Consider the following 19,771-nt stretch of genomic DNA (forward strand, 5'->3'; position numbering starts at 1 on the left):
ATTTAATAATAACTTACTTGACTGTGTGTCCTTATGACATGTTTAAATCTATTTCTACTAATAAGATGAGGCTCTGCTTTAGACAAGCAAATGACTTATTATTAAACACTCGATAAGGACCAAAAAATTTAATGGTCGAAACGTTGTGTTTTAATTAATAAAGGAACATTCAAATTACATGCCGGTTTTTGGTCGGAAATAATATCAACCTCGATAATATATTATTCATTACGCAGGAAACAAATATTCTGAACACGCAATATCTCTCTCTCTCTCTTTCTTTTTCTTATTATGTTTTTTTTTCCTTTAAACCTATATCTCCTATTACGATGTGGGAATTTCCAGATTTCCTCGTGGGAATAGGTTGACCCATCTCCAACCGATATCGATTTCGTATAATTTTTTGTGTCGTTAATAATAATGTCAGACCGAGGAAAAATAAATAACATAACTATTATATATATACGTATATAAAGCGTTGAAGTTTTTGCGATACATTTTTTTATTAAAAATAATTGTATAGCTTTTACATACAAATGTAACAATAATGATATCATCGTCATCGCGCGCGTTGTAGTTGTTATTAATATATTTCATGACAGTGATACACTTAGACGACTCTATATCAAAAGATAGCTATATGTACAGAAAATAATTAGAATGAATTTATGAGTGTCGATGGAAGCGATCTTATACTATTAAATGAACACCGATCCGGTTAATGTTTGTTGTTTGATAAACATCGTACCGTTCTGGATCTCTTTTTTCTAATATAAATATATCGTATATATATATATATAGTATTATTTGCACATTAATTATGATTAGAACTAATAACGTATAATCGTACAGCTACAAAATCGCACGTGAAAACACGAATTTAATTATTCCTTCTCGATTTAAAGTTTATTTTGTACATACAGTCACACATCCGTTCCGAATGGGGAACTTCGAATCTCTATAAAATTCTCTGTAAAATTACGCATATTAGCTAAATATCAGATATTCCATTCTCGCATTCTATAATTATTCTTTTCTCTGACATTCATAGATTTTTTGATATATATTTTTGTAAAATCAATATTCTTATTGAAATATGCATGTCCTTTGCATTATTTTTGCAACATTCTCTCGAAACATCCTATGTACCACATACAGGATGTTCTGCATATCCGCAGAAAATTAATAAAAAGAGAGTAATAGAATATTCGTTAATATTCTGAGATCTTAACTTTCATTCTTTAGCTTATCTCGCACGTATCGCTATCAATTCGAAAAAACGACGCGCAAAATCAATTAAGCGACTGAGTAAATAAGAATGCAATTTTTATATCTTTTTTTTTTCGGACTGACAAACTTTAGCATCCGTTCTAATTGTCCGTCTCAATTTGTCTGATAAAGATGATTTTATAAGCGCGTTTATGCAACTCCAGGACATTTTTTTATACATATTATATAGCGTGCACTCTTTCTCTCGGTAATTGATCCGGTATTTGATCGACTTACGTTATTTATTTGGACATTTCTCTCCCCTTCAAACTTTCAATATCTGCACGTTTTTCAGTTGGAGAATATTTGTCGTAGATACGTAATTCGGCTCGTCGTCGCTGCTCTCGGAGTCCGAATCGGGCAACGGTTCCGCTTTCGCGCCGTGTCGCAGCAGCTCCCTGGCGAGCTGTCTATCGGTGTAAAGAGCCAACTGATAAGCCGTCAGACCGCTGTACGTCTTCGTATCCAGACAGGGCTCGCACTCCTTCAGCAGGAAGGTGATTATTGCCCAGCATTTGCGTTCTATCGCGAGATGAAGTGCTGTTCTGCCTGCCAAGCACTCCTTCGCCTCGAGATCGGCGCCGAGACGCAGCAGAAGACGCACCAGGTTCACGTGTCCATTGATCACGGCCACGTGCAAGCACATTTCGCCTGAAATCAAAATCAAGTATATGAAATCAAATGATACGCCGATATTTCGCTATTTTATGAATTAATTTCCATATAATTATTTTAGATTTTTTTAGACTAATTTTTTAAATAAAATTATTTGTTTTTTTTAGCTTAATAATGTAGTAAATAAAAAAGTAGTTTTTTGAAATAATTTTAAAGAAATTTTACAAAAAGCACTTTCAGGATGTTTAAATTTGATAGAAAAAGTTCCCCCATAAAACATGAAACAAAAAATAATTTATTATAAACGTCTCAAAGAACATTAATTTATTTAAATATTAAAAAATTGAACAATCTTCTACGAAATTTATAATTTATATAAAATCTTAATATACTAGAAATAGATTGTCAATCAAAAAAATCACAACAATTTTAAAAGAAATTTAAATATTACCTAGATATGTTAGACATATATTTAGTGCTAAATAAGAATAAAATTAACAAGGGGATAATTATTTTTTAAATTTTTAATCAAATTCCACGAGAATACTAGATTTTCAAGGACTTTCCCAGGAATATTCACCCTGACTTTGTAAATTGTAAAATTCTAAAAGTAGAAATTATTAACACTTTCTACATTTATGTATATCTCTCTATACCCTATATATGTGTTCAGTTCCATAATTGAATAATCGACTTGTATCTGTATCTTCCGACTTTCCCATCATCTTCCCCGATGAAGACCGGGACTCGGGGGTGCGATGGGGAGTCGCATACCTCGGCATGTCGCGAGATATAGATAGAACAAGGAAGACACGGTGAATCATTATCGTCGGAGAGGCTTTCGCTGGCGTCCCGCGGTCCAAACTAGGCCCGCGCCGATCAAAGCGACTTCTAAAATTAACCGCGCCGCGTTACCATAGTCTCATTGGCGGAAATTTCACATTGCACGTACATTTCACTTCCGCTGGCAAAAGTATTCCCGTAGAATCACAATCATCAATCATTCAGGTAAACTTGATAGTCTAGTCGCTTCTTGTTTTCATTTCGCGTAAGAGATAGAATCTCGATTGCGGAAATGCTGATGCTGACATTGAAGGAATTAATAATGGTACCCACTCATTTCCAATTACGGTTGTCAGTGCCAGCTGCCAACGAAAGATCGTTAATTCAATTTAAATTAGATCATCGGGCGTTGGTTCAAGTTCAGAGTGACATCTTGCGCTACTGCATGACATTACGTAAAAAAGTCTCCACGAAATTCCGGAGAAATTCGCGTCGAAAATACCGTGCACGAAGTTCGTGGATGTGATTAGAGTCGGTTACGAGGGAGAATCGATTTGTTTAAGGGTGAAAGTCTGCCGGAAACCACTGGCGTCGACGCCGCTGTGGGGTTTCCCGACCGAGCTGAGCCGAGGCGAGAATATCGAGCAGCATGCAAATACGTCTCGCGCGCGTGTATTTTTAAATATCAAAAACATTTGCCCTCTCTCTCTCTTTCTGTGTCTCCTCTCCGGTTCTTGCGGCGTCGCGACGCGCCGCGTGATGTAACGCAAGCGTAAGAAATGCTGCCAAAATTCCATCGTGCATGCAAAACATTCTCAATGCTACGAGTTATTCTTCACCAAGAGATTTCCCTGCGCTTTCAATCATCGGTTACGATAAGCTTCGGATGTAAATCAACGCGTCTGTGCACGCTAGAATTAGAGACGAAAATCATTGAGAAATAAATAAACCAGTTTTGCATTATCATATTAATAATAACTATATAATTATTATCTAAATTATTATATATATATATATATATATATATAATTTATATATTATAATTATTATTAATATTATATATTGGCAAAAATTAATTTATGTAAATCAAAACTAAAAATAAAATAATAATAATAAAAATAAAATAATTGTATGTTTGAAGAAATAAAATTACAAACTTGCTTCTACAAAAACATAAGCTTCATCTAATTTAGATTGTGATGTCACAAATACCTAATTGTTTTGAAAGCGATCATTTAATATCGGAACTGAAAGCTCGTGTATTGAGAAGATTAATGAGAAGATAAAATAAATTCGCTGGAATTTTATGAACGTCGCTAGTAATTGCCCTCGGATTCGATTAATCAGTCGTCATTTCAGAAAGATCGGTTGCGTTTTACGTGCATACATCTGCGTTACACTCGTGCGGCCTGAGCTTGCAACGGAATATGTGCCGATGACGTTATACGGGATTTCCAAGACTTAAAAAGTCTGTGAACATTTCACGACGAACGACCGCCGACTAGAGTCATTTTCTCTTTCTCTCTCTAAATTCCATTGAAGATTCTAGTTTCAGAAGAGAGCACGCGAAACGAGGTCCAACACGCCTTCGGGCTTCTTCCCTCTATTCCTGCTTCTTCCTAAAGATTTAGTTATTTAGAAAAAAAAAAAAATATATATATATATATATATGAATATATATTTTGTGTACATTTTTAAAAATAAAAAAGTTTTTGCAATTTTTTAAATCGTATTTTTATTAAAAATAGAGCCTTTCTTTCTTTTACTAGAGCAAAAGAAGAAGGAGGAAAAAGAGAGTCTCTGACAACAAAGTCTTGTGATTTATGTAAGTGCTGTTTTCAGAGGAATTTTTTCTAAATTTCCTTGAAATCTTTGCCGATAAATATTTCCGCATTGCCTCTGTAATATCGGACACTAAACTAAAATTTCGTAAGAAGCTCGCACGTAATCGTTCGTCATCGGGCAATAATGATCAATTAAATTAGCACAAGTATACTTCCTATTTACAATTTCCCAGAAGGATTAAATCTTATAATCAAGAAGTTCGAATGACGATAATTGTAGGAATTTTCATTACTAGCTTATTAATATCGAAAAATCTATCAGTAAAAATTAAAGAAATCAATACATACAGATAAGGTTGTTACATCTGATGAAAGAGAGATCTACTCGGTGACTCTTGTGTCTCAAGCGTCAAAATTTTAAATAAAAGAGAAAAATGTATTGGCTCATTAATTCGAGGATTCAATCTGCTTCGATCACATTTATCGGATTTATGATGATAATAAGTCACGATCGTCTACCTACGCGGTCAAGATCACGACTCGATAACGGATGTATGCGAGAAATATGCACATATTCGTATTCACCTGGGAAATCCCCTTGTGCCACTGTGACGAAAATTCATCTTTAGATAAGGCGAACAGCATAATGGTGCGCGACCTCGATTCAAAGTTTTACAAATATACGATAAAGTTCTGGAGAATAATATGCTGTATATTATTTTCTATTTTTTTAAAGTTACAAATGTCTTTTAAATCTCTCTTCCTATTTCGCTCCACGCTAAATTAAATGAAAAATGCAACAGAGACTATTACTTCTATCTCCATCTCATTCTGAAGTAAATTTTGCAAAAAATTTGCTTCTACTTTTAATCACCTTTAATTTATACATAAATCGTTCGCATCTCGATGTTGAAAAAAAGTTTATTTCGAATTAATGAAATGATTCAGCGTTGGAATATATGTATATAAATGTCGCTCGCTGTATAATGGCACTATACAGTTTTTAAAATTCAAATGACCTCTCGATTAATATTTCTTTTTCAAAAGGAATATCCTCTGACGTTATTGAGACGACGGAACTCTCAAACGTGAAGGCGAAAAACATTTACAATGAAATTATGGAAAATATACGCACATGTAATATCGTCGTTTATTGCGCGAGCTTTACATTAAAAAATTCTACGTCGATGTCCTTCGTTTCGCGGACATGGATTAATTTCCTCGCAATAACGTTACTGTGACTGACAGTCATTAAGTTACAAATAACTGTCCATAATCATAGACACCATTAAGCAATATAACACGTACTTAAAGTTCCTGGATCCTCACTGCGGTCACATCAGATTGTGACGTCAGAGGCGCGAAAGCACACGTTGACAATTCTTAAATGTTATTTTCAAATAAAAAGATATTTCGACGAAACACTATTTCAGATGGCTTTAGCACACTTTTAAAATACCACAAAAACTATTCTTTTCCCTTGACAATCAATCGACAACAGTTGATTAATTATAAAGGGAAAAGGATAGTTTTCAAGAGATATTTTAAGAGTGTGTTAAAGCTATCTCTCTGAAGTACTGTTTCATCGAAATGTCTTTTCATTTCGAAATGGCATCTAAGAATTTTTAGCGTGTTTTCTCGCCTCTGACGTCACAATTCCAACGTGATCGATGAGGAACCTCAAAACACAAGTCTTTGCACGCGAGCACCCTGATAAACCTTTTTGCCTTCTGTTCTTAGGTCTTCTTCTCTATTAAAACCTATTGTTTTGCAGCTTTGTCGAATGCTTACCGTTATAATTGATTTGCTCCAAGTTCTGAGGCAAAGCGGGCACTTTCTGCTCGGGTATCAGTTTATTCCTCTCCATCGGGTACAGTGGATCCGTGAGAGCTTTAGCGCAAGCGAGATCTCCGCTCGCGCAAGCCAGGTGCAGAGCCGTGTTTCCACGGAAATTTCTCAAGGATAGATCCGCTCCCGCCAGGACCAGACGTCTAACAATTACTGGTTGCTGCGTCAACACCGCCAAATGTAAGGGCGATTGTAGGTGGTCGTTCATGATGTTCAATAGACGTGGATGAGGCGCTAGACTTATCAAAATTAGCGCAGCCTGCACGTAGCCCTGCATGATTGCGATGTGCAATTGCCTGTGTACAGAATAAATATACATTAGACTAAATTACATAAAACTGGATGTTTAAAGTCTCAGCGAGAGATTTTTAAAGCATTATCTTGTAATATTTTTATTTATCAATCTTTAGTGCTATTATTATTTTTCTATATTTTTTTATTTTCAGTTCATTAGTATTATTTTTTTATATGCAATAATTATTTAAATAATTGAAAAATAATTAAAAAATGATTACATCTCGTTTCTGCGTAATTATATATAGTGTCAAACTTCTTTTCAGTGTAAATAAAAAAACAGTATATACAGTTCCTTCTATTTGCATTATTGTATAACTTGGTTGTTCAATTTCTTTGAAGATCTTTAAACGGAAGAAGTTTGTTTCATTGAGCCGGTCATTGAGCGCTCCCTCGCAAGTTAAATATGCGTATAAAGCACTGGATTTACGTAAACGTTGACGTGTTACGCATAATGATATTCACGCCTGAATCAATGTACTCGTAAATGCTCGTAAACAAAAAAGAACAGCTCACCATAATGATATGATGTTATAGATAATTTGCTTGATAATTCGATCAGTTCACACGATTCAGAAACAAAACTTATATTCTGTTTTTTTCTCTCACGCATTTTCCAAAATATAACATAAAGCTGAAAAATATCTTACATATAAACACATTTAAACATATACATTTTTGAGATTCTTTTATTTTGAAAATTGAATTAAAAATCCTAAATGATGTAATTACTGTATATATATTTTTCTCCAAGATTTCAAAATATTAAAATTTTGTTATACTCTGTTTAATAATTGTAAATATATTTTGAATAAGTCTAATTAAAACAGAGATAAAATAATTTTTTTCGACTTTAATAAATCCAGAAGAGATTAAACTTTAAAAATGTTAACGGGGGAAATTAGAAAGAAAAACAAGATTAAATTAAAATCTTTCTGCGAATTAATTTTAACGAGATAAAAATATAATTACATAAGTTCATATATCTTACGTCATATTATTTAACAAGCTAATCTTTGAATTATTATTCTGACTAGCAAAAATTGCTTCCTGTAATAAAAATCAAAATTATTCAACGATTTATACTCTAAATATACTAATTTATACTATAAATATAATCGTGTGTCTATTTTTGCCGATGTCACACAACTATGTCATGAATTATTTTAATTTTAACACGGCACGCGCATTAAAAAAGAATCAATTGATCGATAAGTAAAATGACTCCAAGATCAACGAGATAATAAATTACATTAGTCGATAAATATCGCAATAGGACACTCACGTGTCACCATCGCCATCCTTGGAATAGAACTGCCAGAGATCCTTGTTGATCGTCAAGCACTGATCGTCATCAACGTCACCTTGTCGACGCTGCTCTCCATCTATCACACGAGCATCCACGTGTGACAGCTCGAGGGTCTTCGACTCGGACTGAATTAATCTCCCACTCAGGGTGAGCCGGTCCAGATCGTCGCTGAGTTCGACGTCCACGACGCCGCTGTCGGATGTCCTGATTGATTCCTTCGTTGCCATCGAGGACGAGGAGGTCGTCGCCGCTTCCGGCATCATCGGAGCGACTTCCTGCTGCAAACAACCCCTCGTCTGTCCTGGAATCTCCCCGCTGAATTGTACATTGCCGACCGACAGGAATCCGGAGTCGTCGTTACTCGTCGTTGCCAATCCGCTGTCATCTCGCTGCTTCCTGCCATCATCCTCTCGTTCCTCTATCCGAGCGATCTTGCTCGGAGAGTACCACATTTTTCGATAAAAAGATTTTCTGTTCGATCCCAAGATTCCAAAGGAAGGGTAGCGTCTCTGAAAAGCACCGCTGAAATTTAATAGAGCTCTTATCACGCGCGTAATTCGACGTGATACTCTTCAGGATCTTCGCCTTTGTTGTCGTTCAGTTTCCAGGATGATGGCTATTGTCGTTCGTCGATGCATATATTTGACATTACTTATGAGGTCCCTTTCTTCCTGCTCCTTCGCTCCGTGTTAGCATTGTTCATTTTCCCGAGATGGATATCCGTTCTATGTACCTTCCTAGACTCTTCTATCCTCCAGCTCTGTTTCGCACGACGCTCTTCACCGCATCACGGAAGATATTCGCCTGTCAGCGTCAGCTGATCCTGGTCGCGTGAACGGAAGACGGCCTGGTCGATTGATTCGTCGTCGTGACGTTGGATCGTGGACGTGGGAAGGTTGACGAACCTCATCGTCCCGCGTCTCGAAACAAACTGATCGGTAGCAAGCGTGTAAATAACGACGTGCATATCGTAGACGCGTAAAATACGTCGTCCATCACGTGACCGACCTCGACAGACCCGTACGCACCTCTTCCTGAGACTCCTGTAGAATTGATATCATGAAAGAAAGCATAATATATATATTTATGCAGCGACTTGGATTACGATAAATGAATACAGATTTGATTTACCATTTCTTATTTAATGGAGAGAATTCTATATAGATGTTACCTACTTATTTCAACATTGTGTACCGTCTCTCCTCGCGAAGGGTCTGACGAAGCCTCTTATAAATGAAATCTATACAGGACTGAGGTCTGAATAGCGTCTGCTGGCGCGTCCTCTAATGCACATGCGCTGCTTCGCTCTCTCAAACAGTACGATGGAGCCTCCAGCAATAAGTTCCAAGCTATACAGCCGCAAAGTAGGGATGGGAAAAACCCATCGGTCTCGGGCAGGGCTGGCCGGAAGGTATATCGCTTCGATGCCTTCCATTTCCGTAATTTCGAGAGCAAAATATTTTGCATTATTTTAGAAGTACCGCTACTTTGATAAAAGTCTATGAAATGTTCTCACTGAAATCTTACACAATGTTTGAAATAAAATTAAAAATGAGAGACGATATATATACAATTAAATTACAAAAATTAGGCATTTATTTTTGTTATTTTATATTAATATTTGTATTGAAAATGTAAGGTATGCATAGATATAACATACCAAGATTTTTCTAGAGTGAAGATCTCTCTTTCTTACAAGATACCATATATCATCGACACTCGAGCGTGAGTTCATATAATTACATGTTGGAAAACATATTCAAATGAAAGCCTACACGGTTCTTCAATATTTAATTACGCTGGAAAACTGTCTCTTCATCCGCAGATGAAGCTACTTAAAGAAGAAATAAGTTCGCCAACTTCTTGGAATGCCATTATACGACGTTCAAAATAACACATGGCGATCAATTCTTGCTCTACATTCGCGTTTTACATTTCCAAAAATCCCGTTAAGTTTATTACCTGCATTTTTAAGAGCCTGTTAAATAAAATAATCATTTTATAATCTTGTTAAATAAAGGAGAAGATAAATTTTTTCTTTCTTGTAAAAACTTACGTAATCGATCTTCCTAAAATCATCGGGATATTGTGTATACTTTTATTCTATGCATGTATTGTCAAATGACTAATTAAAGTGACTGCAATTGAAGAGCAGCACAAGACAAGGAATTGACATTTCCGTTTTTGAAATTATTTCAGACAGACATCTTTGCGTTATTTCCCACGTCACTATATTCCGTGCCTGTAAACACGAAGATTATATAATGAAAAAAAAAGATCTAATTTCGAATAGATAAATTGTAATACAAAAAATACTTTTTTTATATTTCTAAATTTTCTACAGATTTTCTACAGAAAAATAAGTTCTCAAGACTACAAAAGAAAGATGATAGAATAAAGAATAAATTCTAAGGAAGAGATACTCAGATTAAAGGAAACAGACAAAGAATACGACAGAGAGAGAGAAAGAAAGAGAAATTGTATAACATGTTTTTTTATTAAAAATAATTATATAGACTATATATATATATATACTAATATAACAATAATGATATCGTCATCATTCCTGTTATTAATATACCATGACAATGACATATATTCATGATTCTAACGGAAGGTGTCTAAGTACAAGAGGTGAAAGGAATTAACTAGATGGAAGTAATTACATACCACTACAATGAACACTGATCCAATTAACGTTCATCATATTGTTCTGGACCTTTTTTTGATACGCTGATTATAAATATATATTATACAAGTCGCACGAAGAGAATGTGGATTTCATTGATTCCCTCCGACTTAAAATGTATATGTTCTATGTATGTTTCATGTCTATTCTATGATCTCTGTAACGAGATTTTTCTTCAAGAATATTCGCGGATTCGCGAAAACGTACTCCTCTATTTACAACCGTAAAGTATCGCTATTGGCTAAGCACAAATATTCCATTCTCGCTTCGTCACAACTAACACACGTCTCTCAGAACTGATACACCTATTGTTCATCAGATGCTACGTTCAAACATTCTCGTTAAAATATACGCTGTCCTTTGTATTATTTGTACAGCCTTTCTTGGAACACTCTGTACAACACTCGGAACACTGCTGCTTGTCTAGCACGGCTCGCTAAGGATTACTTACAAAGGGGAAAAGCGAACGACCGGAGCTGGGACAGCTCGCGCCTACGTATTGTCGCTTCGTTCGTAATCGGATATAGTTCGTTGTAAGTTCGTTTCTGAGATCCTCGATTTCGAGCTGAGATACTCGTTCGTTCATTCATTCATCCCTCAACTTGCACATATTGCTGCCGATATCGATTTAAAAAACCGTATACAGTCTACTATATAGTAGTAATACTTGTGCCTCGTTTCTATGCTCGCGCATTATATGTATGTTATGTAACAATCTCGTTTTATTTCCTATTTGTTTAGCTGGCGAATCCTTTCACTTTTCATTATGAATCTTAATCCATCCAGCAGATTAAGGTGACGTTACAAAGTTTCGAAGACACTGAATTTACTTGTGCATTAGATGCACAAAACCATTATCATACGCCAAATGCATTTTTTATCTACCATTTTTCATTCCAATTATTTATCCCGATGTCTTTTCAATATATCAATATGACGTCGTCCAGCGCGTCAAAATTCGAGCTGCAATTTTAATAATTTAACAAATCCAATTTTTCTGTCCAAACAGTAATTATCATTCGCTTAACAACTTCGTCCCATTAATTAAGATAATTTCACAAACTCAAGATAACTTTATACGAAAGATAAGAGAGCCGCGAGACGTACTTTCATAATTTTTTTCTTACCTGACAAGAGTTTTTTTTATTCACTGTATAAAAGTTATCGCCTTAATTCGACTAATAAATTAAAATGATTCCGCAGAGACGCGATTTGAGAGAGATCTTCGCAGCGCGCACTCTTTCTATCTTCTCTCCAACCGACTATCTGGCGCCCAAAGACGCCGAATGAATTAATGAATAGATTACTGACCGAGGTGAAATAGATTTTAGACAGTCACTCCGACCGTGGTTTGCGCCTTGACAATCGCGGGCAGGTAATCCGCCGTCCACAAGGACCTCTCCGTATCTTCGTCCTCGCTGCTCTCGGAATCCGATTCCGGCAGCGGTTCCGGGGTCGCGCCGTGACGCATCAGCTTCCTGCGGGCCTCCTTGGCGAACCCGCTGTGCGCGTCCAAGGTCAACTGATAGGCCGTCGTGCCGCGGTACGTTCGCTCGTCCAGACACGAGGTTCGCTGACACTCCGGCAGCAGAAGCTCGAACACCGGTCGACATTCGCGCTCCACCGCTAGATGAAGGGCCGTGTAACCCGCCAGACCCTCCTTCGCCTTGATGTCGGCGCCTAGGCGCAGCAGAAGTCGCACCAGATCCGCGTGTCCGTTCGCGGCCGCCACGTGCAAGCACATCTCGCCTGAAATCAATGGAAAAAGATGTTATCGATCAGCAGAACCGGATGAGCCAACGTAATTCTATATTGTGATATTCGAGATTGGAAAATCCCTGCAATCTAATCGAACCGATAAAGGGATCTGACGTCCAACATGGATGGAAAATATCTACCTGGCTGAGATATATCGCACTGATAAGTGAGCGATCGACTTGAATCTAATTTTGCACCGAATTTTTCAGCTCTTTTCAGGCGAACCAGAAGAGACACATCGGAATGACCGAGTCACGTGTCTCTCGAGACATGTGTAGCGAGGATATAGATAGAACTAGGAAGGCGTGAGATGAATCATTATGTCGTATCGGAGGTTTGGCCGGAGTCCCGCGGTCCAAACTAGGCTTGCGTCCGATCAAAGTAAATGCTAAAATTAAGCGGGCCGCTTTGCAGGTCGCATTGGCGGAATTTATAACGATACATATAGCGTCCTCTCATCAGTAGTTACGTAGTTACATATACATCATGAATGATGTCGATATCGCATGGATAAAGAAGGCAGAAATAGTCTCTGCCTTCCGTACCAAGCACACAGTCATAAATTAAGTGTCTCGCATACGATAGGTATTATAACATTCGCTTACATTTCATCGCATAAGAATCGTACATGTGTCATCGACAGAGTCATGCGACCCAATTAGAGTTTGAGCGAGCTTGGACGACGTAAAAGAAATCGTCGTACATGTTAAAAATACAAAGAAATGACTCGAGGTCGCCGGTAGGTTGATTAGGGCCGGACACGAAATAGAATCGATTTTTTTCAAGGGTGAAAGTCCGGCGGAAGTCACTGACGTCGACGCCGCTGTGGGGTTTCCCGACCGACCGGCCGAAAATATCGCGCAGCAAAGCACAAATAGTATTCCCGCAGGTATTTTTAAGTGTCAAAAACATCTGGCCGCGCTCTCTCCTTGGCGTCGCGACGCATCATATAACGCATATACACAAATATAAAGTAGTAAGTAGTGAATTCCATAGTATACACGAAACATTCCTCTTCGATCCGCATACTTTTTTTTACATAATTTTTTTTATAAAGATCGTATCTTCATCTTTCGATAAAAAGTAATTTTGCACGTCGCATTTTGATTGATTAAATTCGCATAAATCACGAAATCGCGCGCTCTCTCTCTCTGCTGCGTGGAAATAACGACTTTACTTTATCTAATTTCAGTTGTAAATTGTTATCGCGGAATATAATAATTCATCGTCATTTATCTTCCCGCTTTGCCACATTATCGCTTGTTTTGTACAAGTGATTATTTAATCTAAAAAATCTAAAAATCTGTTTTCCGCAGAAGTAAGTGTGTTAAGTAAGAATCTGCGATCATTTCGAATGAATCAGTCATTTCTCGATTGCGGAAATGGTACCGAGAATTTATTTTATTACTCATCGATTATTAATCTGGATGAATTATGTGCGAATTAAATCTAACTAAATCTAGAGAGACTTTCCGACGTGTTTGTTTGCAATTTCTCTTTTACATTCGATCCATCGCTCACGATCCAGAATGATCGGTTACGTTGCGCTTCGCACGTGCGTGAATATATTAAGTGCGTTACGAGCTTGCGGTGAAGCAAAATGCCGATGACGCTATATATATATATGTAAATGGGATTTCCAAGATTTCTAAAAAGTCTACCTAAATATTTCGTGACGAACGATTATCGCTATATAGCTAAAACCATTTTTTCTCTTTCTGTCTTTTCTTTTAACTTCCTTCTTTCTCTTTGCTTTAGAATTTAGAAGGAGAGTTGTACACATAAAAGAGAAATTTATACACTGAGAAAAAAGTTGTTACTTGAAATCGTTCAACTAAGTATTATTTTGTCAACAAGTATTTAAGTCAAAACACATTATATTAAATTTAATATGTTGTATTTAATTTAAATATTTCTATATATGTTCAATTAACAACTTTTTTTTTCTCAGTGTAGTGCTTCTAAATCCCCTTAATTAATTTTTTTAGAAAACATTGTATATTACAATTAATTATAAATATTATAAATTAGTATCGTATATATTATAAATCATTAATAATAATTAATACTAACACTTATTAATAATAACAAATACAGATTTATAAATAATATCAAAACTATAAATAAAAAAAATATATACGTTTTCTTACTTAAGAAGCAATTAATTGTATAGAATTTAATAGACTCGCGTACAAAACAAAGATTATACTTGTAAAAAAACAAAAGACAAATATAAAGTTCTAGAGATAACTTGTGCCTTCATACTGATATATTCATAGCTTTCGTTTTTACACTTTCGATTATTTTTGTACTTGTGTTTTGTGATACGAGCACAACGACATTAGTCATTCTGGCGAATCCCGCGATGTTATCACGAAGCCTTTCTTCGATTGTCACGCTTTATCTGAACGCAAATTTTCGTCATAAAAGCAGGAATTCCCCGGGCGAAATATGAGTACGCGTACATATTTCTCATACCGTTATCGAGTCGCGATCGTAAAAATGACAATGCGTATTATTATCGCCATAAATCGGAGTATATGTGTATATTAGAAAAACATCGAAAGAACATTTAACAAATTTATTATGTCGAAAATTTGTGATGCTCCAAAAAACAATGTGTCGTCAAATATACGAAAGCATTAAGTATACTTATTATTCGGCCGTATATCGAATATATTTCGAACTAAATCAATTTTTAATGATAAATTAATATGCGATTGATTATCTTTTACTCCAAACACAACGCATTATTTTTGTAATGTTTTAATTATCACAAGATTAAACATTTTTCTTTATATAACATTTTCTTTCTCTCTGTCTCTTTTTATTAAAGTTAATTAAAAAAATGTATTAAAAAATAATGCTTCTCGAAACTTATTTCGTGAATAATTTATAAAAAAGCGATTCACATTTTAAAGTATAAACATATATATATATATATATATATATATATATATATATATATATATATATATCAAAATATAGTTAATAAAATATATTCTCCATATAATGAGAAACTTTTCAAGTTCAAATTAACATATTCTTTGATTAAAGAAATATAATTCTCGATGTTTTAACATGAGATGATGGAACTTTCAAACGCGAACGCGAAGCTGACATTCGATGAAATCACAAGCAACCTGCATGCAGTTCCACGTGTATTCATGGTCGTAATATCATCGTTTGCGAGCCTTATATATGACTTATTCTGCGCGGTAAAAGCAGTTAGGATTTTCCGCTGCCATCTCGGCTGCGTTCTTTGTCTCCACCGTCACGGACGTGGATCATCTTCTTTTTGCATTATAACGGCGATTAACGGTCATTATATTGCACGCTTCCAAATAATTATCGTAATTGCAGAAAAAAATTGCAACGTTATTACAAGATTTAAAATATAAGTGCTCGTTATGTTGTTTTCCTAATAATTTTTCCTCATTTTCCCGAATATTTTCTGCATTTTTATTTTGTCGTAAAATAAAAAAAAATTAGCCACTAATTATTAGAGTACTATTTACCGTTATAGTTTCGTTGCTCCAAATTTTGAGGTAAGGCGGGTACTTGCTGCCCGAAAGTCAGCTTATTCCTCTCCATCGGGTACAGTGGATCCGTGAGAGCTTTCGCGCAAGCGAGATCTCCGCAAGCGCAAGCCAGGTGGAGAGCTGTGTTTCCACGGAAATTCCTCAGAGATGGATCCGCGCCTGCCAGGATTAAATGCCTGACGATCAGTGGTTGGTGTGTCAACACTGCCAGATGTAAGGGCGATTGCCAGTCGTCGTTCATGGTGTCCAACAGGCAAGGATCAGGGGCCATTCTTATTAAACAGAGCGCAGCTTCCACAAAGCCTTGGACGATCGCGATATGCAATTGCCTGCAATTAAATATGTTATATAAGTATAAACAATTCAGTCTTGGCAGGAATCTTGAGGTATCATTAGCTTTTGTTCTTATCTATATTAGCATTCTTATTTATTAACTCTTCACACTGGAGCATATTATTAATTAATTGTTTGATCCTTGTATTATATTCTTTATATATATATATATATATATATATATATATATATATATATATATATATATATAAAGAATATAATACAAGGATATAATACAATCTCTTACACACAAAAAAACGCACACACACAAGACAATATTTTAAATTAAATCAACTACATTCTCTTTAACTACTAATTTTATATATAATTAAAAAAAATACTGATTTTATCACTATGTACAATAAATTTAAAATATTGTCTTATTTTCTTATATGCATATATAAATATATATATATATATGCATATAAGGAAATAAAACAATATTTTAAATTTATTGTACAGTGATAAAATCAGTATTTTTTAAAATTATATATAAAATTAGTAGTTAAAGAGAACGTAATTGATTTAATTTAAAATATTGTCTTTTTTTTATTGTGTAAGAGAGACGTGTTCCTTGTGGAATTTCTATGTGCGTCACTCAATAATTTATCGTTGTTGTTATTCATTTGAATTTCCAAAAGATGATGCGTATCGAAGAATGAAACTCGTTTCATTGAATCGGTCAACGAGCTCAAGTCAAGCACTGAGAAGACACGTCAAAGGTATATATAGGCCGCTCTCTACGCGAATGCTACATTGACGTTATGCATAATGACGTTCGTGTTTAAAGCAATGCACTCGTGTTCATTAAAAAAAACCCTGCAATAAGCCAAGATTAGAAATGACTATTTGCCAGATTAGATTCAGAGCGTATAAATCGGTTTATGCAGTTAATGTCAAGAAATAAAACTTGATCCCTTTCTCTTTCACTACTTCTCAAGTTTTATGCTGAAATTAAATTAATACTATTTTCTTATTTTCTTTTATACAATTTGCGACAAATTGATTATTACAATTACAAGAAAAAATTAAAAAATGTCTCTAGCAACTTTATAAAAATGTACTTGAGATTTGTAAACACTCTTCAAGAATTTAGGCATATGATTATTAGTAACTTATTCGCGAGCTCGATCAAGTAAGCAGAAATTAATTGCTACTTGAAAAATACTTGCTGTTTACTTTATTACTACTATTTGCTTTTAATCACTTCTTGTATTTGTTAAGTATTTGTTAAGTTGCGAATTAGCATCTGTATAGTATGAATAATACACATTCGACCCTGGACCTGTTGACCGCGTTAGCATCGTGACACGTGATCGCGAATGTGTTCCGACTGCAATAAGCCGTTAACACGGTCAGGATCTAACGGATCACCGACTTATAAGATAGATGATAAACACAAGATGAAGATTTGTGTATCTTCAATGTACAAAAGTCATAATAGTCAAAACATTTCAAGAGCTCGCATCAAGCAATTCCCCAAAAATACATCGCACTATTATTATTAATATAAAATCAATCATATGTGTATTTTGACATAAAAGGATCCAAGTGATTCTAACATTGATACAGCAGGCAACAATTTAATTTTACTGCGATGTGTCAAAAAGAAACGACAGCAACTGACATATGTCACCCACGTGTCTACTCCAGAGAGTCAAAGGGTTAACAAAAAGTGGTCGATAAAAAATAAAAAAAAAATATAAAAAAAAACACTAACGTGTCACCGTCGTCGTCCTGGGTATAATAGAGCTGCCAAGGTTCCTCGTAGCTGGTTTCCCGTTCAAGTTGCTCGTACAGGGGTGCCTCATCGTGGTGCTGCGGCTTATAAGTGTCGCTGTCTGACAAGGCAAGGTTCGCTGTGACAGGTGACAGCTCGGGACTGGTCGACTCCGCGGCTTGTATCAGCTTTCCGCTCTTGGAAGCGAGCGGGTTCAGGCTGACCTGCTTCAAGCTGAGCTGGCTCAGGGTGTCGGTGAGGTCGAGGACCACACCGCTGTCGGTCGTCCTCATTAGCTCCTCCGCGACCGCCGCTGCCGATGATGATGACGATGATGATGCGGTCGTCGTCACCGGCGCTGACGCGGGAATCGTCGCTCCCTCCTTCTTCACCTCCCTTCCAGGTTGCTCCTCCTGCTGCAGAAGTAAGCCCGAGTCGCGGATCTCGCCGCTGAACTGCAGGTTGCCGCTCGACAGGAACCCGGAATCGACGTTGCCCGCCTCGTCGTCCTCCTCGAAGCGCTTCTTCCCGTCCTCTGTAACATGTCCCTCCATCTGGGTGCTGCTTCTGCTCTCGCGGCCAGGATGCCACATTTTTTTTTTTTTTTTTTTTCAGGAGAAAACACTCGTACAGTTTTTTTTAAAAACCTTTCCTCCTCTTTTTTCACCCTGCTTTTTTTTCGCGAACCCTTGAAGTCTCTCGATCGACGCAAATCGTCCTGACGTTATGTTCGCTCGAGAGAGATCCCCTTCTCCGCGAAACAGCTGTGCCCGCACTTTGGTCTCGTCCCGTCGTCTATCTATCTATCTGCTACCTTCGATCATCGTCGTTCGCGTATTTTCTGACACTCTTCGCCGTCCGATCGCCGTTTCACTGAACCGATGAAACTGCGTTGATTCCCGCTCGCAAACAGACGGGAGAAAGTGGTTGCTTCGTTTACTAACTTCGTGGTCGGACGTCAACGCCCCCACCCGTTTCGTATCTCAGAACGAACTGAGCGACGACAGGCAGAAGCGGCGTTGCTGTTGCCGGACGACGCTTCTCGCGCATGCGCGGCGAACGACGCGCAGTGACGTAAATATCTGCGACTCCCGATGAGGAAATATGACAGGACAGAATCGTTTATAGTTTTTTCAAGAAATATCGTTTTTTGAAAAATAATTATTAATAATTATTATTAATTATATTATTAATTATTATTATTAATAATAATAATTATTTATTAATAATAATAATTATTAAATAATTATTTTGCGCTCACATCACTATAATCTTTATTTCTATTATTGAAAATAATCTTTATTTCTATAAATAAAAAATAAATAAAAATGAATAAATAAATAATAAACAAATAAAAATGAACAAAAAATGAATAAATAATAAATAAAAAATAAATAAAAATGAATAAAAAATGAATAAATGATAAATAAAAAATAAATAACAATGAATAAATAAATAATAAACAAATAAAAATGAACAAAAAATGAATAAATAATAAATAAAAAATAAATAAAAATGAATAAAAAATGAATAAATGATAAATAAAAAATGAATAAATGATAAATAAAAAATGAATAACAATGAATAAATAATGAATAAAAATGAAAAAAACAAATTTAAAAAAATGAAAATTCTTTATGAATAATCTCGTGCTAGCTACAGACCTGGGATCACGTTCGATGCGCACGCGCGAAAAAGATGGACATTTAACATCTCTCCGGCGATATAATTCCCGAGGAAGAGAGAAAGAGAGAGCGGAGTAGGGGCGGGAAAACCCATCAACCTCGGGCCAGCTGTATGGCGTGTAACCGAGACACCGATGCGACT

General features: G+C 36.0%; 2 protein-coding genes across 4 annotated transcripts; both read right to left on the bottom strand.

The window, feature by feature from the left end:
• Positions 1–454: 454 nt before the first annotated feature.
• cact (NF-kappa-B inhibitor cactus) lies at positions 455–10,185 on the bottom strand. Of its 3 annotated transcripts, none has more exons than XM_029320033.2 (6): positions 9,959–10,185; positions 9,563–9,880; positions 9,078–9,330; positions 7,879–8,945; positions 6,243–6,595; positions 455–1,920 (listed from the first exon to the last, which is right to left on the bottom strand). In XM_029320033.2, exons 4-6 carry the CDS (start codon positions 8,352–8,354, stop codon positions 1,535–1,537), a joined length of 1,215 nt encoding a protein of 404 aa, XP_029175866.1. In that variant the 5' UTR covers positions 8,355–8,945; positions 9,078–9,330; positions 9,563–9,880; positions 9,959–10,185; the 3' UTR covers positions 455–1,534. The 3 variants fall into 3 exon arrangements, with proteins under 3 accessions (XP_029175866.1, XP_029175864.1, XP_029175863.1); XM_029320031.2 differs by having other exon boundaries at positions 9,078–9,417; XM_029320030.2 differs by having other exon boundaries at positions 9,078–9,424.
• A 195-nt stretch (positions 10,186–10,380) lies between these two features.
• LOC114944223 (NF-kappa-B inhibitor alpha-like) lies at positions 10,381–19,080 on the bottom strand. The gene is made up of 3 exons (XM_029320029.2): positions 17,945–19,080; positions 15,868–16,220; positions 10,381–12,340 (listed from the first exon to the last, which is right to left on the bottom strand). Exons 1-3 carry the CDS (start codon positions 18,535–18,537, stop codon positions 11,919–11,921), a joined length of 1,368 nt encoding a protein of 455 aa, XP_029175862.1. The 5' UTR covers positions 18,538–19,080; the 3' UTR covers positions 10,381–11,918.
• Between the last annotated feature and the right edge of the window lie 691 nt (positions 19,081–19,771).

This window comes from Nylanderia fulva, unplaced genomic scaffold (assembly GCF_048542155.1).
Source record: "Nylanderia fulva isolate GAGA-0341 unplaced genomic scaffold, ASM4854215v1 Scaffold20, whole genome shotgun sequence".
In the NCBI taxonomy this organism is placed as follows: domain Eukaryota; kingdom Metazoa; phylum Arthropoda; class Insecta; order Hymenoptera; family Formicidae; genus Nylanderia; species Nylanderia fulva.